This window comes from Vidua chalybeata, chromosome 2 (assembly GCF_026979565.1).
Source record: "Vidua chalybeata isolate OUT-0048 chromosome 2, bVidCha1 merged haplotype, whole genome shotgun sequence".
In the NCBI taxonomy this organism is placed as follows: domain Eukaryota; kingdom Metazoa; phylum Chordata; class Aves; order Passeriformes; family Viduidae; genus Vidua; species Vidua chalybeata.
Window position 1 is genome coordinate 15188066 of NC_071531.1, and position 24258 is coordinate 15212323.

Sequence of the window (24258 nt, forward strand, 5' to 3'; positions counted from 1 at the left end):
CATGAGGCTCTTTTTGAGGATTGCTTGGAAAAGATGGGATTCACCTGACTAAAACAAAAGCATCTCTGCTAACTATCTTATGAGCAATTGGTGGACCAGGTTGGCAAACAAAATGTGATACAAACAATGGAGACCTTGTAATCAAAAAAATCAGGACTGATTGGGGCCTTTCCCAAGCATACCCATATAAACAAGGAAGTACTTTACAGGGAAAGTTCTGCTACTCTTTCTGGGAAGTCAGCACGGATGGTTGCCTCTCTGAAATGTCCATGTTCTCATGCAGACAGCATGGAATGCAAAGAAGAGGCATTACATGTCTGCATGCAGTTTCAGAGTTATGATTTCACTGGAATTGTGAAGATACAATAGGATAGCTCATATCCAATCACTCTGATATCTGCTCGAGGGACAGTGTAGCTTGTTTATGTGCTGGGTTGGGTGTGAGCAGTTCAGGAGGTTTCTGGAGTGTGTTGTCTACTGGATCTCATACCTGCAAACAATGAACTGTTTGGGGATCTGAAGGTTAAGGGCAGCTTTGGCAGCACTGACCAGGAGATGATAAAGTTCAGGATCCAGAGAGGAGGAGGGGATAGGCAGAAAGCAGGGTTGCAACCCCGGACTTGAAGAGGAAAGACTTTGGCCTGTTCAGGACTCTGAAACCAGTATAAAAGTCCAGGACAAGGTAAACCTTCCCTTAGTGGAGGAGAATCAGGTTAGGGAATATTTAAACAAACTCGTCACGTGCAAAGCCATAGCCCTGGTGTGGTATGTCCTGAGGGAGCTAACTGATCAAGGTCTCCCTTGATGGTCTTCAAAAAGTCACTGTGATTAGGAGAGGTTCATTAAAACCAGAAGAATGTACATCCTGTCTTCAGGAAGAGCAAGAAGCCTCTTTTTTTTTTTTTTTTTTTTTTTTTTTTTTTTTTTTTTTTTTCCTGAAAACTACAGGCTGGTCAGTCCCATGTGAACCATTGGAAGATGATGGAACAAATAAACCTGGAGGCCATTTCCAAACATATGAAGGACAAGAAGGTGGTGGGAGCAGTCAGTGTGGATTTATGAAAGGGAAGTCATGTCTGAACAATCTGTTAGTCTTCTACCATAAGATCACTGACTTGGTGGAGTGAATGTTGTTTATGTTGACTTCAGCAAAGCTTTTGTCACTGTCTCCTATAACTTGACAAAGTGATGAGGTGCGGTACAGGTGAGTGGAAAAAAGTGTCTGAAACGCCCGACTCAAAGGGCAGCAGGAGCTGCAGCTGCAGGCTGGTCACTGGCAGTGGTGCCTCAGGGGTGGGAAATGGGGCTGATGCTGCTCAATGTCTGCAGCAATGAGCAGGAGGACAGGGCAGAGAGGAGTCTGAGCCAGCTGGCAGGTGCTGCAGAACTGGCAAGTGTTTGACTCCGCAGAGGGTCGTGCTGCCATGTCTAGAGGCCTCAGGAGGCTGGAGAAATGGGCTGACAGGATGCTGATGAGCAGGTGCTGCAGCTGGAGAGGAATAAGCCCAGGCACGAGTACAGGCTGTGCCTGGGTGTCTGGGAAGCATCTTTGTGGAGAAGGGCCCAGGGATCCTGGTGGACATGAAGCAGAGCATGAGGCAGCAGCGTGTGCTTGTGGCCGGGGCAGCTGCTGGCTCCCTGGGCTGTTCTAGGCAGAGTGCTGTGAGCAGGAGGATCCTTCTCCCCTTCTCCTTTCTGCTGAGGCACCTCTGGAGTTGTGTGTCCAGTTCTGGGTTCTCAGGTACAAGAGAGAGAGGGAGAGAGCGGAGTGAGTCCTGTGCAGGGCCATGAAGGTGGTTGAGGGATTGGAGTCTGTGACATCTGGGGAGAGTCTGAAAGAGATGGGACTGTTCAGTTTGGAGAAGAGAAAGCTCCAGCTGATCTTATTAAGTGTCTGAAAGCATTTTGAATCTTAAGGGTGATCAAACACTGGAATTTCCATCCTTTGAGATACTCAAAACTTGGCTGCATAAGGCCCTGAGCAATCTGTGCTTTAGCTGTTTCTGCACTGAATAAGGGGATTGGTTTACAGAGGTGCCTTCCAACCTCAAAAACTGTGTGATTCAGGCAGTAGTTTGTACTGCACATACAAGCTGATAATAAATTAAGTGCCACCAGGGGCTACTCTGAAACTTCTTCAGTCTAACATCTTTTTGAGTACTGGAGAAGGCAGTGGAGTGCACTCTCCTCATATCCGTGATTTCCACCAAATTGGTGGAACAGTTCATGTGTTAAACAGTGAAGGGACCTGAATCTAGAAGAGCTCTGATTGTCTAGCTTGGAGAAGAGAAATTGGGAGATCCTAATAGCAGCCTTACAAAGCTTACAAGCAGGTTATCAGGAAGATAGAGTTATTGCACTGCAGTGGACGGTGGGGCAACAAGACCAGTGGGTGAAAACTGATAAAAGAAAGGCTCCAATGGGCTGTAGAGAGAAAATCTTTTTCCTAGTCAAGCAGAGGAGCAGATTCTACTGCATGCTTTACCTGCCTCTGTAGGAGGAGGTTGGAGGATTTCAAGAGCCATGTGGGCAAAGCCCTGAGTAACCTAGTTTGACCTCACAGCTGGTCCTGCTTTGAACAGGAAGGTGAACTAGAGATTTAAAGTCCCCTCAGCCTGAATGACTGATTTTTCAGTTAAGTTTCACTGATAAATTTTTCATGTTCTGTTTGTATGCCAGCTGTTTGCATGTGTGGTGCCACTCTTTCTCTTTTGCTGTTCATTATGTAGTTTAGCAGTCCTCTTGTAAACTGGTTTTATAATGGTTTTTGACTTCACAGAAGAAGTAATAGAGGAATATTATAAGCCATAAACTTGTGGCTGGTATGTATCCAAAAGTCAGAACACTGCTTTAGCTCTGACTTGCAGGCTCTGGAGGAGGGATGGAGATATTCAGCATTGTGACTGTGTGACATTTTGGGGGTGGAAAGAAGTAACTCTGCTTTCCTGTCAACTTAATTCAGTTTATTATGCAGGGTTTGTTATTCAGGCAGAACCTTTTTGCTGCCTGTGGTGTAATGGTTGGCTTTGCTTTGTGAGCTGGTATTGCCTGTTTGCAGGCTAGAGCTTGCAGGGTTTACATGGCACAGTCATTTGTGCAGAAAGCAGATGCCTGTTACTAGTTCTCACTTTGCTGTTTCAATGCTTGAAGTGCTAAATGTTTGGTGGGAAGTCTTGGGACAAGCTTTTCCACTGAAGAAAACAGGAATAAGGTTTACAGATATGTCTGTCCCAGACCTCACCAATCTGGCCAGTAAATGTTAGATGAACCACTAAATATAACTATGGCTTCCATGTTGAGTACCCCAGGCATATTATTTTTGATCCTCTGAAGGAATTTTTCAGTCATTATAACTTCTTTCATTCTCTAGAGGCTTTCTTGTGTGTATGATTTCAAGAAATGAGGAGACTTCTTGGGAAAAGACAGATACACCATGTAATGGTAGCAAGCTTATAATGCAACTCTGATAACAGACATTCAGAGCAGTAGAAGTATTTAATCTCAATTCTTTGATGCATAATCACAAGTGAAAGTAAATCTCTCTTTGATGAAACCCTGTGGGGGCATGTTCATGCAGCAAAACTTTGCATTTCTGTATAAACAACAGTGAAAGTCATCATGATGAAAAAAATTCTTGTTAAATACTTTTTAGGTTGATAGTGATGTATTTAGCAAGTTAGTTGCTAAATTGTGCTAAATTGTATTTAGCAAGGTAGTTGCTAAATTGTGCTAAATTGTATTTAGCAAGGTAGTTGGCTTAGGATGCTTATGAATTTGAGAACCTTTCCACATTTATTTCCATATAAAATAAAATGCTTTGAAAGCCCTGTGAACAAAAGGTAAAACTGTCTAAGAAATAAAAATAAACTTTGTAATGCTTCCAGAATTAATATTGCTGAAGCATCACAAATTGATTTCCTTTAAAAAATAAAGAAAAATGCATGTTGCCTTAACCATGATGGGCTTTCTTGTGTGTTTTTTCACTTTGGCCTCTCTTGTAGCAGTTACCCACAGAACATTACCATTGTATGTTGCCTCTTTGATGTACTGTCTTGTTTAAATTGAATATATGACTTTCACTGAGAATATATGATTGCATTGGTGTTTTCTTATGCCTTTGAAAGGCAGGAAAACTTAAATGTAGTCAATAATTGTGCATATGTGTGTTTCTCTTTTAGTGGAGGCGATAGTGGAGTTTGACTACAAAGCTCAACATGATGATGAGCTGACAATCACTGTTGGTGACATAATCACCAATATCAAGAAAGATGATGGAGGCTGGTGGGAAGGACAGCTCAAAGGCAGAAGAGGTTTGTTCCCTGACAACTTTGTAAGAGTGAGTACAAAGTGGAACTGTTTTTGTGTTATGTGTTTTAAGTTTTATGTACTATGCTTTTCAGGCTAAATATCAGCCTTTATATCATAATATCTCTTATATCAAAACCATAATATATTGCATATACACATGTATTGTGTATACATACATATTGCATATATATAATGCAATGTTCTATTGAGACAATGTTACAAAGAAAAGATTACTTTCTTTGCAAAGACAAGCTGAAAATAAAGAAGCTACCCCTACATTTCTCTGGTGTTCAGTGAAAATACTTGACTTTGTGGTCTGAGAACAAAGTAGTTATTCTAGAACAACTTATAGGCCATTGCATTTTAAATATTTTGTCTTCTCTGTAACAGATTCTGCTTTTCCCAAATGTTTTCTTAGGTTTTATAGAAGCTTTTTTTGGTGAATATTTATTCCTGGCTAAACTAGTTGAGAATAATTAGACTTTTCTGTACAGTTGCCTATAAAAACTTTTTAAGAAAAGATTAATTTGTATTCACTTAATATACCAAAGAACTTGCAGTAATCCTTGTTTTAGGACAACCATTCAGAGGTTTAGAAAGAAATTATATTTTTTACTGGGCATCTGTGTTTGCACACATATGTCTGCACATATGAAGCCAGCTATTAGTACCTCTGGCCCTCCTTGATTTGTCATTGCAGACCTAGGCTGTTAATTTCCATAAGTCTCCATAAACCTGCCTCTCCACTATGGAAAAGAGACCAAAAACTACAATAAATTACATAAATAGATTTTATGATAATCTTTTAGTACAGCTTCTGAGGAGCTCTGGTACTTTCCCTTTTCTAAGGGTATAAGTGTCTTTCTTTTTTATTTTTTTAACTTCTTCTAACTGTGTAAGCCTGTTGTGTGTTTAGACATATGGACATAATGAAGTAATTTCATTTTGCTTCCATAGTGCTGCATATGTCGAGGTAACTGGGGGAAGTGGTCTGGCTGTGAGTTTAGCCAGCCCATAGCAGGGGGTGTGGGGGTGGACAGGGAGCCTCGAGGGGCTGCTATGATTTCTGTGGGGGTGAGCACACACCCTGATCCTTGCTCCTGTCATTGGCAAGAAGAAGGAGCAGCTCTGTGTGTGTGAGGCAGCAAAAATTAGGATCAAGCCAGGGCTTCAATGAGAGGAAAGGGCACGGTGGAGGACAATGAATAATCTGGTTTTTGCTTATCTCTGAAAATATACACTTTGAGCTAGGGGAAAGAAACTGTTTTGGTAATATTTTTCTGCTTGAACTCTGGTGAAGTGAACTGTGGGACAAATGCAAACTTCCTCTAGGCTTTTTCCTGGCTGTTATTTTAAATTTGCTGCTGATTTTAGGAGGTGTTGGATTTAGTGTTCTAAACAACTGCACCCTATGAATGTCTGTTATGGGAATATAATAATATAAAGATTTGTAAGTTGACACCATTAGTACCTAATTTTAAGGCCTCTTCTTTCCAAAATGACTTCAAACTGTGGCATCCTGTCACATAATTGAAATAAAAATAGCTTTTTCTTAATAGAATGTTCTAAAACAACAGTAAATGGTTTAGGTTTTGTCTTCTTATGAAATACCACTCCCTGCTCTTTCCTTCCTGCCTTTTTTTTTTTTTTTTATCAGCATCCAGGGCTGTTTTCTAAACAACTAAAAACCACATTGTGTTCAAGCTGAGAATGAGGAAGAATTTAAAGTCAAAGATGTTTTTTGTAGCCAAGCATTTTCTCTCTAAACTAGGTAAGATGGAGTAGAAGATACACACTTACTTAGTTTATGAATCTCTTGAGTGAAAACTTTCATTTTTCTTGTTTTTCTTGTGTAAATCTCCTAGATGGAGAGCTATAGTCAAAACAGCAGTCCCATTAGAAAGCTTGTTGAGCATAATTACTCTGCCCATTAAGATTATAACTGTGAACTTTCTCTTGATTATGGAAAATTTTTTAACAAGTGAATGCAGTGTTGGGCTCTCCTGCAGTCAGTTCATGCCCCATTGGCAAAGTGTGTGTCAACAAAGTAATTGAGAAGCAGGCAAAAAAGGATGCTACAGACAAGTAATGGACTTGAAGGCTATTCCAAATTCCTACTTCTTATCAAAATTGGTTCTAAGAGTAGTTGAGAAAGTTATTCAGAGGTTTAAAACTACATATTAAATTCTTGAGATACTTTGCATTCTACCTGCAAGAGGTAGGAATAATTTCTTCTGGTGAGGAGCTTTTCCTCCCTAGGATTTTATTTTCTTTTGAATAAATTAATGATGTTGGGGTTTGCAAAATTGAAAGTTTGCTAAAACGAAATAGTGGAATTAACACTGTAAAGAGTACTGAATGGTTTCTGTTAACATTTTTGCACAGATTCTGGAAGTCAAGTTTGGAAGAAAAGAAGTAGAAATCAGAAATGAAAAAATTAGAAAAATGCAATATATTGGAATGTTTATGAAAAGACATTCATTTGAAGTGTTACTTAAGAAATAAATCCCCCATACCTTTCAAGGGAATGTGAAATAGGTTGTGAATGTGCACAAGACTTTTGGAGTTGCTTGTAGTAAAAGCATTTTTAAATTTCTTGGAATAGATGCAAGCTGGGAGACCATTGAAGAGGAGTTGTCTGAAGGCAGATATGAGACAGAAAGAGGAAAGGGGAGGTAGCAATGATATATGTGAAGTACATACGCAGTTATTTTTTTTTCAAGGGACTTTCTCTACGAAGTTGTAGCAGAGGTGCTTCCTGTTCTTGAATCTACGATTGAATCAATTTTTTCGTATTGAAAAAATTCAACGGCTTTGAATTTTTTGTGTATTTATACATTTAGTCACAAAAAAAAGGGATTCATACCCTTCTTATGCTCTGAAATTCAATATGCAAGGCGTAACAGAAAAGGTATTTGAAATTTGTTTTCTGTTTCTTTTTTCATTGCCTAGTAGTCTGTGGCTGTGGCGACTCGTAAGATTTTGAGGTAGAAGTTTGTTTAAATATGAGAAAAATCTTTGGTCTCTCTTTAAGATCTAACTTACCTCCGTTAAAACTTGAAGATACCCACTTTTGTTAGAGATAATGGTGATGAATGTATGGTAAGAAATGTATGAAAGTGTATCTGGTTGTTGTCTTCTGTTTTTTTTTCAATTTTTCAGGCAGAAAAATAGAAATACGAATGAAGAATTATGTACTGTTCCTGGTGTCTGTTTTAATTCTCAATTATGCAGCTAACAAAGAGGAGGTATCAGGTGTGATTGATTGTTCATTTGTATGATATAAAGTTGGTTTTTGATGGCTTTCTAGCTTGAAAACTTCAACTTGAAATCCATGCTGTGCAGTATAAAACTGTTTGTAAGTGTGACAGCGTCAGAGACCGATAGATTTTGCTGATGGCCAGATGAAGATGTAGAAAGCAGGAAACTGGTGCAGAGCCATGTTTGCTGGCTTTAATTTTCAAAGTCAGTTGTATGTGGGATTGAATAGTGTTATACTGGTAAACTGAATCTGCTGCATGTAAAACCTGAAAGCTTCTCTGTACTCCAGAGGACTTGCCAATATTACTAGCAGAGTTGGAGAGGTAAATTTATCTTAAGCAGGAAGTGTAGTGTAGTTGTTTCTGGAATTCTGGTGTATAGCTTGTGTTTTAGAATCAGTGAAATGGGGCAGGGATTTGTGTAACTGTACTGCTGCCTTGGGTCAGAAAAGCAATCTGGATTTCTTGTTATGCAAGCAGAATACAATCTTTACAAAGTGCACATTAGTAGTAGGATGTCAAAGATGTTCATGCTGAATCATGGTGCAGATCCTTATCTGTTGCTTGTTATTTAATTTTCTTCTCTGTATTTGTTTGTCTTTATCACAACCAGCCAGAGGTTGCAGGGGGACTGTGATTTCTTGCTTGAGACCCTTGTGCTTGTTACACACCCCTACCTATCTCTGTTCGTGCTTTCATAAAACTTTTCATAAAACATAAAAAGGTCCTGTGCACATGCAGGGGCCCTTTGCAGCTGAAGTTTGTGCTCCTGGGCAGGAAAAGAGAATATTTCCCATGTCTGAAAACACTTCTGTTCTGCTTGGTACCCTCCAGGGCAGAGAGCTGACCAACTCCTGCTGTCCTTCCCTGCTGCTTTGCCACAACCATTTGCAATCTCTGGCACCTTTGTGGCTTCCTGCCTTTGCTTTGGGGCTTGTAGGTTCTTAGGGCCTTCACTGCTCTCCTCAGCAGTCTGAGTACTGTCAGTTAAGTGATGTCTGGGTCAGCTTTGCCTCCGTAGCCACTTGTCATGGGTTCAGTCCCCATACAGGCCATTCACTTCAGAGTTGGACTTGATCCTTATGGGTCCCTTCCAACTCAGCATATTCCGTGATTCTGGGGAAGTTGTGGCATTAGCAGGGGCACTGAGGTTATATGCAGACTAGGAAAACAATTTCTGTTGGTACCTAAAAAGATAACTTGTTTTATGGGTCAGTGAATTGTTATGCTGGGGTACTTTCGATTTGATTTTCTGGTGTTAGGTTTTTTTGGTTTTTTTTTTTTTTTTTATCTTTTTACACACTTGGCAGGAATTTGCAGCTCAATTAATGAGCTTTTGCTTTTGTTGTTTTTGGAAATAGTACTAGAATACTGTCTACATATTTATTTTCAGGAATTGTTTTAGATTGTGGAAATCTAAATGATAATAAGAGTCAGGAGTACTAGCTTCTTATTCCAAGTTTTGGGTATGGCCATTAAACTTGTTATACTTATGGTGAAATGCAAGAGAATATAATCATGTGAAAATGTAGTCTCTGAGGTTTTGTTCCTGTCAACAGCAATCAAGATTTTATGAGGAGAAATGTAACATCACAGGCTGTAATTATTTATTATTACTGTTGTTATTACTCTTACAATGGTGAAAGCAAAACTAGTAAAACAAAATCTTTCCCCCTTTTCCAGCCCATCTCCTCACAAAGACACAGATTGACCAAGATTGTCTTGTGCCAGTCAATAATCTGTGACTTGGCTGTGTTCACTCTCCTAAGGGAATTGAGCACAGAGCAATGACAGCACTCTGGGCTGTCCTGGATGCCCAAGGCACAATGACAAACAATGTCACACCTCAACCTGTTCATCTGCATTCAGAGGAGGTGAGGGAGCTCCAGTGAGGCAGCTGCCCTGGGTGTTTGGCCTGGAAGTGATCTGAAACTCCCTGGCAGTGGGGGAAGCTCTTTCCCATTGCCTGTCTCAGGGAGCTGGTGCTGTTCCCAGCCGGATGGAAGCGTGCTCAGTGCAGTCAGCAGGATGGATCCCGTATGTTTATCATGGCAGCAAGCGTGGATTTGGCTGTCCCGTGGTGACCACTTTGTTGGATATGTTTTGATGGCAGGCTTTGAGGGGAGGGGTTACTCAGGGGAGTGTGGGGGTGTGGAAGAGAGGAAAAATGGTGGTGGTTTGTGTCTGTCAGCTGTTGGATGTTTTGTGGGAATTTTATGAAGTATGTGAAAGTAAGAATACGTGCAGCAGTTGTGTAGTGAGCACACAATAATGTGAAGCTTCAGTGTTGAGGTGTTTACTCGTTGTTAGTGACTAGTACATTATATTGCAAAAAGTAACCTTCTGAAAAGACAGTGGCTTACTTGTAGTTGTATACTGATAGGACTGATAGAATTCTGCCATGGATCCAGCTCCTCCCATGGCAGTGGGAGTTGAGCTAAATGATCTTTAAGGTCCCTTCCATCATCCAACCATTTTGTGATTTTTTGCGATTCATGAATTTGAAAACAAAATTTATTGTTTTTCATTCTTTACGCAATTTAATTGCTGAGGTCTAAAACCATTCTTATTTAAATACACATTTTACTGCTTTACTGATAGAGTTAATGTAGGTAGTATCAATTAATACACAAAGGAGACTCGATTGTTTCCTCTTCTTGCTCAGGCTGGGTTTTTTAGTCTTAAGAAAACCTCACTACAGCATTCCAGTTTAAAAAATGTTATTGTTTAAATTGTAAATTACAAAACTCTAATTTGGGCAAAAAGGAAAACAAATACTATTTTTTCTTTTTTTTCCTTCCTGAAGCTCCAAGACATGAGGAGAATCTGATCAGAGATTGAAACACGAGCCCAATGTGCCATCTAGAAGTCATCTTTTCAAATATATAATTTCTTTGGAGCTATAATATAATAATTCTTTAAGGTAGCTTCAATTTATTCAGAACTTAGTTTTTTGTTATTTTTTGAAGTGTGTGTTATACAAAGAATTCAATGTGGTTTTGGCAATAGCCTCTTAAAGTAGTCATAAGGATTTATTGAATTGGCAGGATTAGATGGTTCACAGCATTTCTCCAACCCAGTCCTAAAAGCTTGTGAGGCAAAGAGAAGGTATAAAAAAAGTATAAAATTAAATTGTGTCTCCCCTGAAATCAGTTTTCTTTTCTTTTTTTTTTTTTCCCTCTGGCAACCTTACAAGCTACGGATGTTTTTATTTTCTCTGTAGATTGTGTGTGGGTGGATATGTTAGTAATCCATGTATTTTGGTCTGATTCATTTTCACACTTGGCCTGGCAATTGTTTTTCTGTTGGAGGAGGCTGCTGTGAGAAACTCTTCTCTGTAGGTAGAATCTGCAGAGGTTCTTAGCAGTATTTGCATACAAATGTCTTGCAAAACATACTTCTACAGTTTTGGATTTGAAGAAAGTACAGCTGTGTATCTGATTTTTCCTGACAGGACTAAAAATCTCATTAAAATTCTTAAAACACAAGCTCCTAGAAATTGAATTGCAGTTCAGTCTCACTGCTGTTTGAAGCTAACGTGAGAATACTTGTCATTACTTCTACCTTCTTTGCAGTTTAATTGCAAAGCCCTCAGATGCATTCCCTCAATTTTAGGAAATATTTTCTGATTTTAATGGTTTTAATATTTGTTTGCAAAAAAGGGTATAAGAGAAACAGTATTCTGAAAGCCTATGGAGTATCTACAACATTTAATAATCATAATGGTGAAAGGTTGTGCTTCAGTCTTTATCTGCCAAATAATCCATTTACATAGAACAATACAGCCTGTATCCAGACTTCATCTACTGATTGTCTTTTAGTTTATATTACTTAAGAGTTAACAGTAACAGTAAGAAAGAATGAAGATGAGAACAATAGGGACATGTAGGGAAAAAAAAAGAAAGCTATCAGAGATTGCTGCTCTAACTGATACTCTTTAGTTCTGATCAAACACTGTGATTTATTAACAGTAAATATGTGTGTGTATGTGGGGTTTGTTTAGTGGTGTTGATTTTTAATTTATTTGGATTTTCGTTGTTGTATTTAGGGTTTACTTCTATGTACAGAACTGCTGTTTTTTTCTGAAGTATCATGTGTAGACCACGTAACAGTTTTCATGTTTTTATAAAGTGAATATCAACTGGAATGACAAACTACTTGCGCTATTTGCTGTTGGAAATAGTATTTGACTAATTAGATATCTGTATTCTGTTCCTGTAAGTGCTGCAATTTCCTCCTAGAATCTTTTGGGAACTGTTTGAGAAGCTGATGGTGAAGACAGTCCTTAAAGGGTCTGCCATTTCCTGCTGTCACCTAATTATGTACTATACTAGAATTTCACTGGCACTGTTAGTAAAAAGTAAAATTATAATATGACAGTATATTAGAGCAGTTTAAGTTTATGAGCAGAACATGTTGTTCTCTTCAGAGCTGGAAAGAGCCGAGTGTATATGAGCCTCTTAATCCTGATTTTTTGGCTTTGTTACAGCCATATAAAATATATCATTGTTTATATATAGACACTCTAGTTATTCAGTTACCATGGAAAAAGTCAAAGGTGCAGGTAAACAATTATCATGAAATAGGATGGGTCATTTACTCACTCTCACTTCAGACTTCAGTGATGGATACTTAGTGCTGTGGTCGTGACAGGAGGTGGTCGTGACAGGAGGTGGTGAGGGATGGAAGGTAAGCAAGTAGAGCATACATTTTAAAAAATAGCATTGCTACTTCCCACCCAGGGAGAAGGAACAAGGCAGACCTTTCATTTTTACAGAAGGTGGTAATGACTTTTGCTTTTATTGAATTTTTTTTTAAATGGGAATATCGAGAGAAATAATGCATCACAAGCCATTCAAGAATGTGCAAGGTGCTGAGTGTATATATCTGGTGCTTCACAAAACCTTAATTCATCCATTTTCCGCTTGGTGAGGACTCACTGCACCTTTTGAAAGATTGAGTCTGTACTCGTTCTTCCAGCGAGTCTGCATTTGCCTTCCCAGAGGCAATAGGCCAGTATTATCAAAAGCCCTGATTAAAAACACCCTTCCAACCGATGCTGTCTCTAAAACAAAAACTTCTTTTATAATTTTCATGACTGCGTCAGGATACAAGATACTGCCATTATTTTGGCTGGTTCCTTACAACCAGCTTAGCTAAGCCTTGTTGTCCCTTTTAAACATGCTTTGGTGTGTTTAGGCTGCCTGATTTATCTGTTAGTATTTACCTATTAATCAATAACACAAACCAAATGAAAATCTCTTTTAATACTTTTGGCTGAAAATTATTCTCTTCCTACTTGGAGCCAAGAGCATTACATCATTCAGCTTGGCTTTTGCCAACTTGTTTAGAAGCTTTTTGATTGCTTGAAGGATCTTTTCATTTTTGTTCGCTCACCCCAAGCTTCCTAATCCATGGTCCATGATGCCCCTGGACCTTGCCAGCAGGTGAGCAGTCTGCCTGTCCTAGTGCATGGTGCTGTCATGTTGTCTGCATGGCACTACAGAGACATGGCTCTTACGTTGTCATCAGCCATTGTCAAATCACTGGCCCAATTAGAGGTAGAAGAAAGTAAGATGCAAATCTTCATGTTTCCTTTATGCTTCCCCAATGTCCCATGGCTCAATTTGATTGTGCTATCAAAATGTAATCTGTTCCTCCTTTAAAAGTCCCTCTAAGTTGACTTGAGTTATTCTCCTTCCAGAATTGAATTAGAGAACTATGGATGGAAAATGCCTGTAATTCAGAGCTACCACATTATCTATCTTGAATAAAAATTAGCTGAAATTCACCCACCAAAAATCTGCATGCATGTCTCAATGTAGCTTTCAACAAATTTTTATATTCTTCTCTTTTGTTTTAGAGGAGTCTAATTCTAAAACTTAGTTGAGTAGTTGCTATATAATTTATTTCATGAAATAAAGCACTTATAAGTAGAACTACCTGAAATGTAGTGTTGTGCAGGTACAGAAGGACAGATGCCCAGGTTTTTATTTTTGTTCCCACACAACTTATGAATTTTGCGACCTTCAGTTGATTTGTAATGCTATGTGGTGTACTTGCTGTATTTACCTTTCTTTGACTCTGACTCTATCCTTTCAAACTGAGAGAACCTGAAGGCCTGCAGTTGTGAACTTGAGTTCAAAGATTACATAATCACAGAGTATTTCAAGTTGGAAGGACCTGCAAGGATCATGAAGTCCAACTCTTAAGTGAATAGCCCATATGGGGATTGAACCCACACCTTGGCATTATTAGCTCTCACAAACAGATTGTCACAACTAATGATAGTTAATTCAAAAGCAAAAATTGGTTTATTGTTGATGTTTTGTAAGAGTACAGAATGCTGAAGTGAAAGTAAAATCCTGAAAGGAGTTAGAACTTGAATTATCGTGCTGTAAGATATAATTGGATTTTTCCCTGCAGAAGAAAAAAATACGTGCTTTGAAACCTTTCAGTGGTTCACTGAAGTTGATAGAATGTCAAGGAGGACACAACAGTGCTTGTGGGACTGAGCACTGCTTTTCATGATTCTTAATTGCTCTGTGGATCTGCACAGAAAACTTTCTAATTTCTGTACTGTTAGCCCGCATGTTTTTACTAGGTTGTTTGAACTTCTGCAGCCTGCCATTCAATGTGAAAAGTTTTTAGAGACTAGTCAAACTGGTGGACATCAGAGGAAAATGTTGAGTAAGCGGAGGGAGAAGAATGACTCATTATACTGTAAAATAAAAGCTCTCTCTCAAACTCTAATCCCTTTCCAGGTGTTTTCAGAATTCCATATATGTGTGTCCATGCAGTAGGCATGTATGTGTGCTGTATGCAGAAATAAACACTGGGTCTAAAACCACAACATACAAGTTAAGGCATAGGAAATTTTTTTTTCAATTGAATTTTATTATACAAAATAAAGAAAGAAAATCTATCCTCTGGTATCCATTAATTCAACCTTTTTTACTCCACTAAGCAATTGTATAAGGATGGGTTTTTTTTCTATATGAGAGTTTGCACAAGGAAATAGCATGTGTTGCTCGCCCTTCTGAACCCTGGTGACACTTGCAGTGACACTGTAACATTGACCCCATTTCTTTTTGCTGGGATTTTTACCATTGCATTGTTTCCTTAGTGAACATTCAGATATTTTGAAAAGGGTAGTTTTTGTTTGGTCTCTTTAAGCTGAGCGTACTGTACTCCCAGTAAGTTTTCTTTCAGGCTAACATGTTTCCATTAGAAGCTGTGCTTCTCTTCCCACTTTCCCACCCCACAGCTTCTGTGTGGGTTTTATTTTCTCATGAAGCAGAAACTGGGCATACAAGTTCCAGGGCTGAAGAACTCCTTCAGGGCTTCCTTGCTTATGCCTGGAGTTACTTGTACTGCGTTGGTAATCTGCCTCTTCAATCTCTGTGCTGTGTCCTTCTGCTGTCAAATCACAGCTCCATGACACTGAGCACTGTAAAGAATGAGAGAAAATATTAATTACAGCTGTGCTAGAGAGAGGTTTTTATTTGAAAACTGTTGTATTAGTGGAGGCTTTCTCAGTCACGTTTTTGAGCCTGTCTGTACTAAAATGAGATTCTCAAGTCCTACCATTGAAGAATATATATGAAGGACAGACAGGGAGATGGGATTTGAATTTTGACAACCAGCAACACCAGCATTTGCTAATGATGTATTTGTTACATCAAATATATCAGATGTATTTGTTTTCTCCTGATGTTTTCAGACATTCATAAAGTGAAAACAGGATTTACAGGGAGAGGCTAAATTACTATCTCTTACTAGATTGCGTTGTTGGAAAAATTGACTTGGCTCCCACACTCAGTGTCCCCTCATCAGATCTGGCAACGAGCAATGAAATTAAAGATAAATACTGGCTACAGGCAATTGTTTTTAGTTAAAGCCAATTAATATTAGCTGGTTAGACTGCTTGAGAGAAAAGGGAAGTTTGCATCACTGGAGCATGATGCGGAGTAGTAAGGGGAGAGGTGAACTTGAAATGGCATTTTTGATATTGTGTTGCCATTATAGTGACACTATCATTTTATTGAACTTCATCTCAAAGTAGTAAGATTTTGCATTCCTGCTGCTGTCGGGGAAATGCATGTAGACAGGACTTGTGAAAAGATGTCACATGTAATGATTCAGTGACAATACAGAGTGATTAACTACAAGTGCTTTTCTAGGTGTGCAAAAAAATTTATGCCAACATAATTGTCTGGCAAGGATGCTGTGGTAGCACTAACAGAAGTCCTTGATTTTTTTGGTTTTAACAGTGGCCACTTGAAATATTCTTTTTGTTTTTTTTTTTTCTGAATGGGTGTGCCTTTTGATGAGGAGCAAAAAGCATAAGATAATACAAAACCAAATTGTTCTTTGTGAACATAATGGAGGAGCAGCCTCACTTGTGATAGGAACTTGCACCCTCCTGCTCTGGTGCTCTTTCATGGTTATAAGGGTGGTAGTGTGAAGTATTGCCAAGGAGCTTCTGCTATGCAGCAACTCTAAGGCGAAGCTTTGCTCCAGGGCCATCTAGTAAAACCCTGCACAGCAAGCAAACAGGCTGTACCAGTGAAAGCTCCATCAGCTAAACCAGTTCTGCTACTTTAAGTCAGTGGAAGGGGCTTCTGGTGGTTCAATTGCTAATCACCCCCTAGTCCTCCTGCTTCAGCTATGCTGGCAGAAGTTTGCAAATAGGTACCATTCTAGGAAATTCTACTTTGGTTTTTAACATAGATAGCACATTGTTGCATTGTAGTATTTTCCTTTCTTTTTTCCCTTCTCTTTTTGTATCTTTTTTTCCTTCTCTCCAAGGAATTTATAACTATGCCTCAGTTATATATACTTGCTCTTGGATACAGTCATTAACCACCTGCCTCTCTTGGAAGAAAGAAGTTTAAGGTTTGAATTCTATGACTGGAAGAGAGTAGTTAATATTCAGATTTTATTCGCATGAGAAAGGATTAGAATGAATAATGACAGCCGTGGAAGCTGTGCAAGATACTTGGACAGCATTTAATATCCAAATAAGTACTGCTTTTTCATAAAACATTACCATTAACTTCTGGTTTTGTATTCAACAGTTAGCAGAGGAGAGTGGAAAGGATTGATTGAACAGTTCCTCTAGCATTTTTTTTAAGTGAAAAAGATACCTACAGGGTATCAAGAAAATCTTCTTTAAGATGAACACATAGTAAGCTAACTTCACTGTACAGATCATCACAGGAAATGCAGCTAAGGTACCAAATTACATTGTTTGAAATGTTAATGAAGCATTTTTGTGCACTACAGAAACCATAGCTATGCTAGCACAAACCCAAAGTTATGTTCAGTGGTTGTTGCCTTGCAAGCTCCTCTCTGCTGGGTGCACAAAACCTTGTGTGCAGAGAGAAAAGCTGTAGAGCTTGTACTGTGTTAGATTGCTTCCATGCAAATGGTAATGATAGTGTGACTAAGCAAAGCTTGAAGAAGCACAAGTTTGATCAGGAAATAAAAAGAATAAATAGGAAAAACATTGAAAAATGGGCACAAGACAAACCATGTAAATTCAGGCATCTCTGAATAAGTAGTGGTCTAATAGCTCCCCACAGGAAAATTGGATGCTTTATTTATGTAATATATGGTCATTTTAAAAATTGTAGCTGCCAGGTTGCATATATGTTCTAAAAATTGCATTTGAATTTCAAAGGTGATGTTACAGTTAATCACGGCTGTGTAACAATAAGTGTTAGAATTGCTTGAAGATTTATGTCTCACAATGGCTTCATTTCTTATCCTTGAGCTCACATGAATGCCTGGTCTGTGTTATGATTGACTACAAAAGTATAGATAACTTTATTTGCAGTGTTTTGGATTTGGGAAACCAGTTTTCTTCTGTGAAATATCAATCAGTAACTCTAGGGTCATATTTGCTTCCACACTATAAAGCATTCTAAAGCATTCTCTTCTCTCTCTATCATCCTGCAACCCAGCTTGATATCTGAAAAACAAGTGTTTTTTTCATTCATACATCATAAAGATAGTGTAGACAGATCTGCTATGATGCCTCATCCAGAAGAAAATCTCAGAGGAGACTAAATTAAGACAGAAAATTTATTTTCTCAGAAAGAACCTTGGGGAAGACTCCTGGGGAATAGCAGAAAGCAGAAGTCTATCATCTTTTCAAGAAGGAAAAGAAGAAGAATTTGAGGAACTCAAGTTTCATGTTTACCTCCTAGAGGCCATTTCCAAACATATGAAGGACAAGAAGGTGGTGGGAGCAGTCAGTGTGGATTTATGAAAGGGAAGTCATGTCTGAACAATCTGTTAGTCTTCTACCATAAGATCACTGACTTGGTGGAGTGAATGTTGTTTATGTTGACTTCAGCAAAGCTTTTGTCACTGTCTCCTATAACTTGACAAAGTGATGAGGTGCGGTACAGGTGAGTGGAAAAAAGTGTCTGAAACGCCCGACTCAAAGGGCAGCAGGAGCTGCAGCTGCAGGCTGGTCACTGGCAGTGGTGCCTCAGGGGTGGGAAATGGGGCTGATGCTGCTCAATGTCTGCAGCAATGAGCAGGAGGACAGGGCAGAGAGGAGTCTGAGCCAGCTGGCAGGTGCTGCAGAACTGGCAAGTGTTTGACTCCGCAGAGGGTCGTGCTGCCATGTCTAGAGGCCTCAGGAGGCTGGAGAAATGGGCTGACAGGATGCTGATGAGCAGGTGCTGCAGCTGGAGAGGAATAAGCCCAGGCACGAGTACAGGCTGTGCCTGGGTGTCTGGGAAGCATCTTTGTGGAGAAGGGCCCAGGGATCCTGGTGGACATGAAGCAGAGCATGAGGCAGCAGCGTGTGCTTGTGGCCGGGGCAGCTGCTGGCTCCCTGGGCTGTTCTAGGCAGAGTGCTGTGAGCAGGAGGATCCTTCTCCCCTTCTCCTTTCTGCTGAGGCACCTCTGGAGTTGTGTGTCCAGTTCTGGGTTCTCAGGTACAAGAGAGAGAGGGAGAGAGCGGAGTGAGTCCTGTGCAGGGCCATGAAGGTGGTTGAGGGATTGGAGTCTGTGACATCTGGGGAGAGTCTGAAAGAGATGGGACTGTTCAGTCTGGAGAAGAGAAGGCTCCAGCTGATCTTATTAAGTGTCTGAGTACGTGATGTGTTGGTGTACAGAAAGTGGAGCCAGAGTCCTCCTGGCAGTATACAGTGGAAGGAGGAGAGACAGTGGGTATGAATTGACATAGAGGAAAATCTTTTAAACATAAGAGAAAATGTTTGAGGTTGGCCAAACACTGGAACAGGTTGTCCAAGGATATTGTGGAGCCTTCATCCTTGAATGTAATTAACAGCCAGCTGAACACAGCCTTCAGTATCCTGCTCTCACTGACCCTGCTCTGAGCCAGTGGGTTGGACTAAGCAATCTGCAGAGCTGCCTTCCTGCCTTGGCCATTCTGTCAGCCTGTAAAAGCAATTAGTTGGATCACAGTACTTTGGCTCAATAGGGATCACTCTAGTATGGAGTAGTAAACAGGAGAGTTGGTAGAAGTACAAGACACCTAGAGGCTCTATCTTGAGAGTAAGCAATGCCTTTTCTGTATTATCAAGTTATGTCGGTTATAGTTTCTGCTTCTAATTATAACTACATACTTTTTCTTTCAATGAGCAACATTTTTCACACTGCAATTAAAGATATGCCTACACACACACATGCACTTATGCCAAGAATGAAGAAGGAGGTTTTAGTAACATTATGAAATTTTGATTCTTAAAGCATTTGAATGGGCTGAATGGACTGGGCCTCTAGTTCATTTTTTTTACAAAACCTAGCTTTCTTCAGGCTATACTTTTATGTGCATCCCTTTTCCTCCCTCATTATTTCTCCCATATGCCACAATTTATGAAGTGACCTTTAACTGTGAAGAGGTGAATTGTTAATTTATTATAAGTCATAAGTAACCCTTCATGAAAGTAGGCATCCACAGAGAGTATCCATATTCTGTGAAAGGCAGCAATACAAAATCAGGAATTGTCTGATATAAAATAGTCTAGGGGGAGAAGAGTGGTTAAAGATAACTGCTGAGAAAACTTGCAAACAAAGGAAAAAAAATATCAGAATATTAATGAAGATGTTATTCTGAATATCTTCAAATTACTCAGAGAGTTGAGGGGTAGAGGTAACTGCTTAACATGTGTGTAAGTGTGTATGTATGGGTTGGTGTAGGAATGAGAGAACAAGGGCATGGGATGAATTTGGAAAATGTCTCTTAGATCATTCCCTTACTCTTGTAGGCTCCATATTTCACATTTATGAAGATTTGTTGTTGCTGTGCCCAGCAAATGCTGCTTGAGAATCTCTTTGTTCTCGTGGTTAGAAATGTTCCTTTATACTTTCTCCTCGTCTTGCGAGTTAAGACATTTTTTTGGGGTTTTTTTCCCCCATGGTATTTCATCAATCCTTTTTGCTCTTTGTCCTTGTAAGGTCTTTTCTGTGCCCCAGAAAGTGTGGTAAGGTAGGCTTTTGTTCTCCTGAGAGTACAAACAGCACTTCTCTGTGTTTTATTTTACAGCACATGCTGGACAGACACTACCTGATAAAGAGTGATACATTGTAACCAAGATTAAACTTGTAATTGCACTCTATACTGAGTGCAATTCAGTATTGCACTCAGTATTGCACTCTATACTGAGTTTGACTCATCCATTATCCATTTAATATTTTTTCTCTCATTTTCAGTAACCTGTGAAGCAATTCATGGGCCTGTATTTGTCAAATGGACTCAAAACTATGAGAGAAGCAAAGTCTGTGTGGTCTTCTGAAAATCACAGGAATTTTTAATATCTTTCTCTAGCTACTCAGAATTGCTATAACTGTCTCTGAAACTCATCTCATGATAAGATTGGGGTTTTTTTGTACACTAATGATTGGTTTGAATTTTTTCATGCCATCAGGATTGCTTTTCTCTTCTTAGCTGCTACACATACAGTTTGGCCCTTTCTCCAAAATTGCTTTTTACTAGCTTGCCTGTGGGTAAGAGTGTGTGTTAATTTGTGGACTTCCATCTGTCAGCCAAAGAGCCACCTGTGTGCTATCTGGTAAAGCAGGATGCTGACTGGGATGAGTTTTGTTGAAGAAGTTACACGTGGAATGAGTGTTGGGTTTTTCACTTACCTGAAATAGCCTCCATTTCACATTTCCATAGAGCCATTTTTCCCTACAACCCTTTCTTTTACTGCTAATTATAACCTTCTCTTATGAATTCTTACAGCCATAGAATTCCCAAACTGTATGAAAGGGGGAAAGAAGGATTTAATAATTCAGAGAAAAAATTATTGAGTGAAAAGGAAAAGAAAAATTAATGTGGAAAAAAAAGTTGTGATGCATATGGGGCTTTATATGCCACTGTGGAACTATTTAAATAATTTAGCTGCCAAATGAATCACATTCCTCTTCTGTCATTCATGGAGGGCTCTGCTAAGACAGAAGCTTTGTATGAACAGGATGTTTTCAGAACAGGGTATTTGAGCAGCCCATTCTGTCTTGAAGCAAAAATTATTTTCAGCAGGCATGTTCTAAACACACTGTAGTTGTGTGAGAGAAGTACAAAAAGCACAAAATCTTGCAGTAACACTTGGCAAAGGCCAGCCAGGATAGAAAATTATCTAGATTACATTTAGAAATAGAATATTTGCCTCTCTAGGACAAACTTGTGAGAAACTGGTACTAGGTTGACATTAGGCTTAATTTAGGAAAATGGAGGAACAGTGAAATTATGATAGAGCAGTTAAGGGAGAAGATTGTAATGGCTGGGCATGTTTGCTGTTCTGAAGAGTTAAAACTGGTGACCACTGTTAAAACAGATAAAAATAAAGAAATAAAAGGATGGAAAAGAACAGTGTCCAGAGTAAAAGCATCTGTTGAATTGCTAACAAGGTCTGAATTTAAGAAGGGTGATTGAAAGGGAGTGAAGTTGTGGGTTGGGGTTAAAAGGCTTGAATAGGGCACTGTGACCCAGGGTAGTGTGTTGAAAAATGTAAATGTAGTTAAAAAAACCTCAGACAACAGTAAGATGAAAGTGCACTGGAGGAAATGTAGAGTAATGTTCAAGTGCAGCATACCAGCTCTGCTGTGTTTCCTTTTGGGTTATTTGGTTTGGGTCTTTTGGGTTGTGTGTTTTTCTTTTTTTTAGGTGTTTTTTCTTCCATTTTCTTCCTCAGTTATCACCCTGCTACTAAGCATGCCCCCATGGCTTTCTCTGCAGACCATACACACTGTCTGTAAACCATCTCTACTACACCTGATTCACAGAGGCTTGGTATAAAGACAAGTAAAAGTTGATGGAATGCATGGAAAGTTAAGAACTGGAGCCCTGAGGTGGAGCAGAGTGCTCTTGGGAGCCACCCCGTAGGACCCTCACTCTATTTGTACTGAGATTATCAAAGTTTAATAGAAGCAGTGATGAGTTCTTGGATTTAAAAATCCTGTGACACTGTGTACTGGCAAAGACAGACATCTGTGTTTGTAATAAATTTTTATCTTGTGGTGTTTTCAAATGTGCCATGGTGACTTTATATTGATTCCCCCCAGTTAACCTCCTTTAAAACTGCAGTAAACTGGTAATCAAAATCAATTTCTCTGATTTTCTTTTTGTTTTTAGGGGTTCACTTTTGATAGGTACTCACCAGCAGTTACTTTACATAGCTTTGTTTTATGAAATCTTTTCTGATTGGTGATTTGCAGTGTTACCTTCATGGATTTGATCCAAAGCTCATGTAGTCTAATTTATGGCTCCCTTTGCATTGCACTGCCTATTGCTAATCATAAAGTGCATATTCTTCAATTGACACTGTTGTTTGAATATTTTAATATATAATTCTGTACATGTGTGTGTGTCTTATCTATCTCCAAACCATACTCTGAGTTTTTTCACAGTCTCTAAGTAGAAGTGTAAAAAACTGCAAACTGCACAGACCAATGTTGTCACTTAAAATTACACCCCTACGGAGCTGATTTATTGTCTTTTTCTTCCTTGAAATCTCACTCTTTTAAATGATATTAATAAGAAAAATTCTTATTGTCTAAGGATAAAATCTTAGAAGTTGAATCAGGTAGATCTGCTTTGTTGTATTAAGGAGAGGTGGCAGAAGGTAGCCCTTGCATCTATTACCTTTGCAGAGGCTGAGTGTCATTCTGAATTCTCTTTTCCTCTTTGTGGCAAGTGGTATTTAGACCATCTTTTTTGGCTGCATCTAAATATCAGAGTCAGCTGTGATTTCTTGTGTTTGAGATCTCTGCAAACAGTACCCCTGGAATGTATGAGAGGCAGTTCTTGTTCATGCTGATGAATTTCTGCTAGAGCAGCTCAGCACGTCTTCATTCTGCAGCTAATTATAATAACTTCAGGCCTTAGGGCTGGAAGTACTCAGCATGTTAAGAACTGAACACCTGCATGAACCTTTCTTTCTCCTGAATACCTGGTTAATATCCAATTAATGACCACATTATTTAAAATTGTTCATGCTTTTATGTCCCTTTGCCTGTAAAACTTAGTGACACCTTTAATATTTGCTCACAGTAAAATAGGGCTGAACCTGCAAGAAGAACATGCACTCTGAACTTCTGTTAGCTCTTTAATGGCTGCTGTTGTGGCTTCTCTGACACCAGCATTTAACCAGTCTCATCAACAGTGTTTGGGGATACTTTGAGCACAAACAATATTAAATGAAGCTTAATGTTGTGCAGTACAACACTACCAGTGCAGATGGCAAACAGCAGTTTCATTTTTTGTGAAGTTGGACCAATTACACAATGTTTGCATAAATTCAAGCATGATCTGATGCAAGGAGAAGTAATGTTTAGTTGTGTTTTCAGAGTAGCATGCCAAAAGCAAAGCCAGCTAAAGACAATATGTTTCTGATTTGAGCTTCATGTATACATTTTTTTTTCTTTTTGGTAGTACATGACTGATTCAAATAACAACATGTTTGTGTGAACCTAGTGTCCCTAAAATGATTATGCAAGAAGTGTGATCAGAGGGCTCTGTTAGCTTTGTGAAGCTTGAGGATGAACTAGAACTTCTGCTTAATATGGAAGTTATTTTGCCCTTTAAAGCAGAATTGCATAAATTGGAATTTACCAATAGCTATGAAGACACTGAATCTGAATTCTGATGCAATTAAAAAGAAGAGGTATTGTCATAATTTTGCTGCCTTCTTGCAAACCTTGTAACAAGAACCACAGGAAGAACTGACATAACTGTCCTCTTTTCATGAGAAGATGCTGACAGAAGCAACAAGGGTGAGCTAAAGGCTGCAAAAGTTTATTGCAGGAGCTATTGCTACATAGTTTTATAGCCATTCTGCTGAAATTGGAAGAGTGACTATTGTTGTAGTTTACTGTCATAAATAACCCAACCTTTTACAGCCCAAAAATGCCTCAATGTAAAGAAAACTATATGATGACTCTTGAGGTAAGAGTCATCATATAGTGTGAAAATTGGCATCTTGGATGCGCACCTGGTTTTCTGTAGGAGGCTATCTTTGCCAAGAGCAAAGCTCCTTTCTGTAGCCATTCATTTTTTGTCAGGAAGAAAGGAGTTTCCACATTCCTGGATGAGCTGACCACCTGATTCACAAGGGCATTTTACCATGTTTATTAAAATATGATAGCCTATCATATCAAACACATTTTTTTTCACAGTGTATTTCTACTTTAAAAGATCTTAATAATG

The 24258-nt window shown here is 39.0% G+C and overlaps 1 protein-coding gene across 3 annotated transcripts in view; it reads left to right on the forward strand.

Moving 5' to 3' along the window:
* The window catches only part of SH3KBP1 (SH3 domain containing kinase binding protein 1), a 210228-nt gene that overhangs the window by 21219 nt on the left and 164751 nt on the right, over positions 1 to 24258 (forward strand). For 2 of the 3 annotated variants that reach the window (XM_053935584.1, XM_053935585.1), the window contains exon 2: positions 4179 to 4336. In XM_053935584.1, the coding sequence (XP_053791559.1) occupies positions 4179 to 4336 (158 nt within the window). Of the gene's footprint in view, positions 1 to 4178; positions 4337 to 24258 lie in introns of those variants that run through there. The other variant, XM_053935586.1, reaches the window with a different exon arrangement.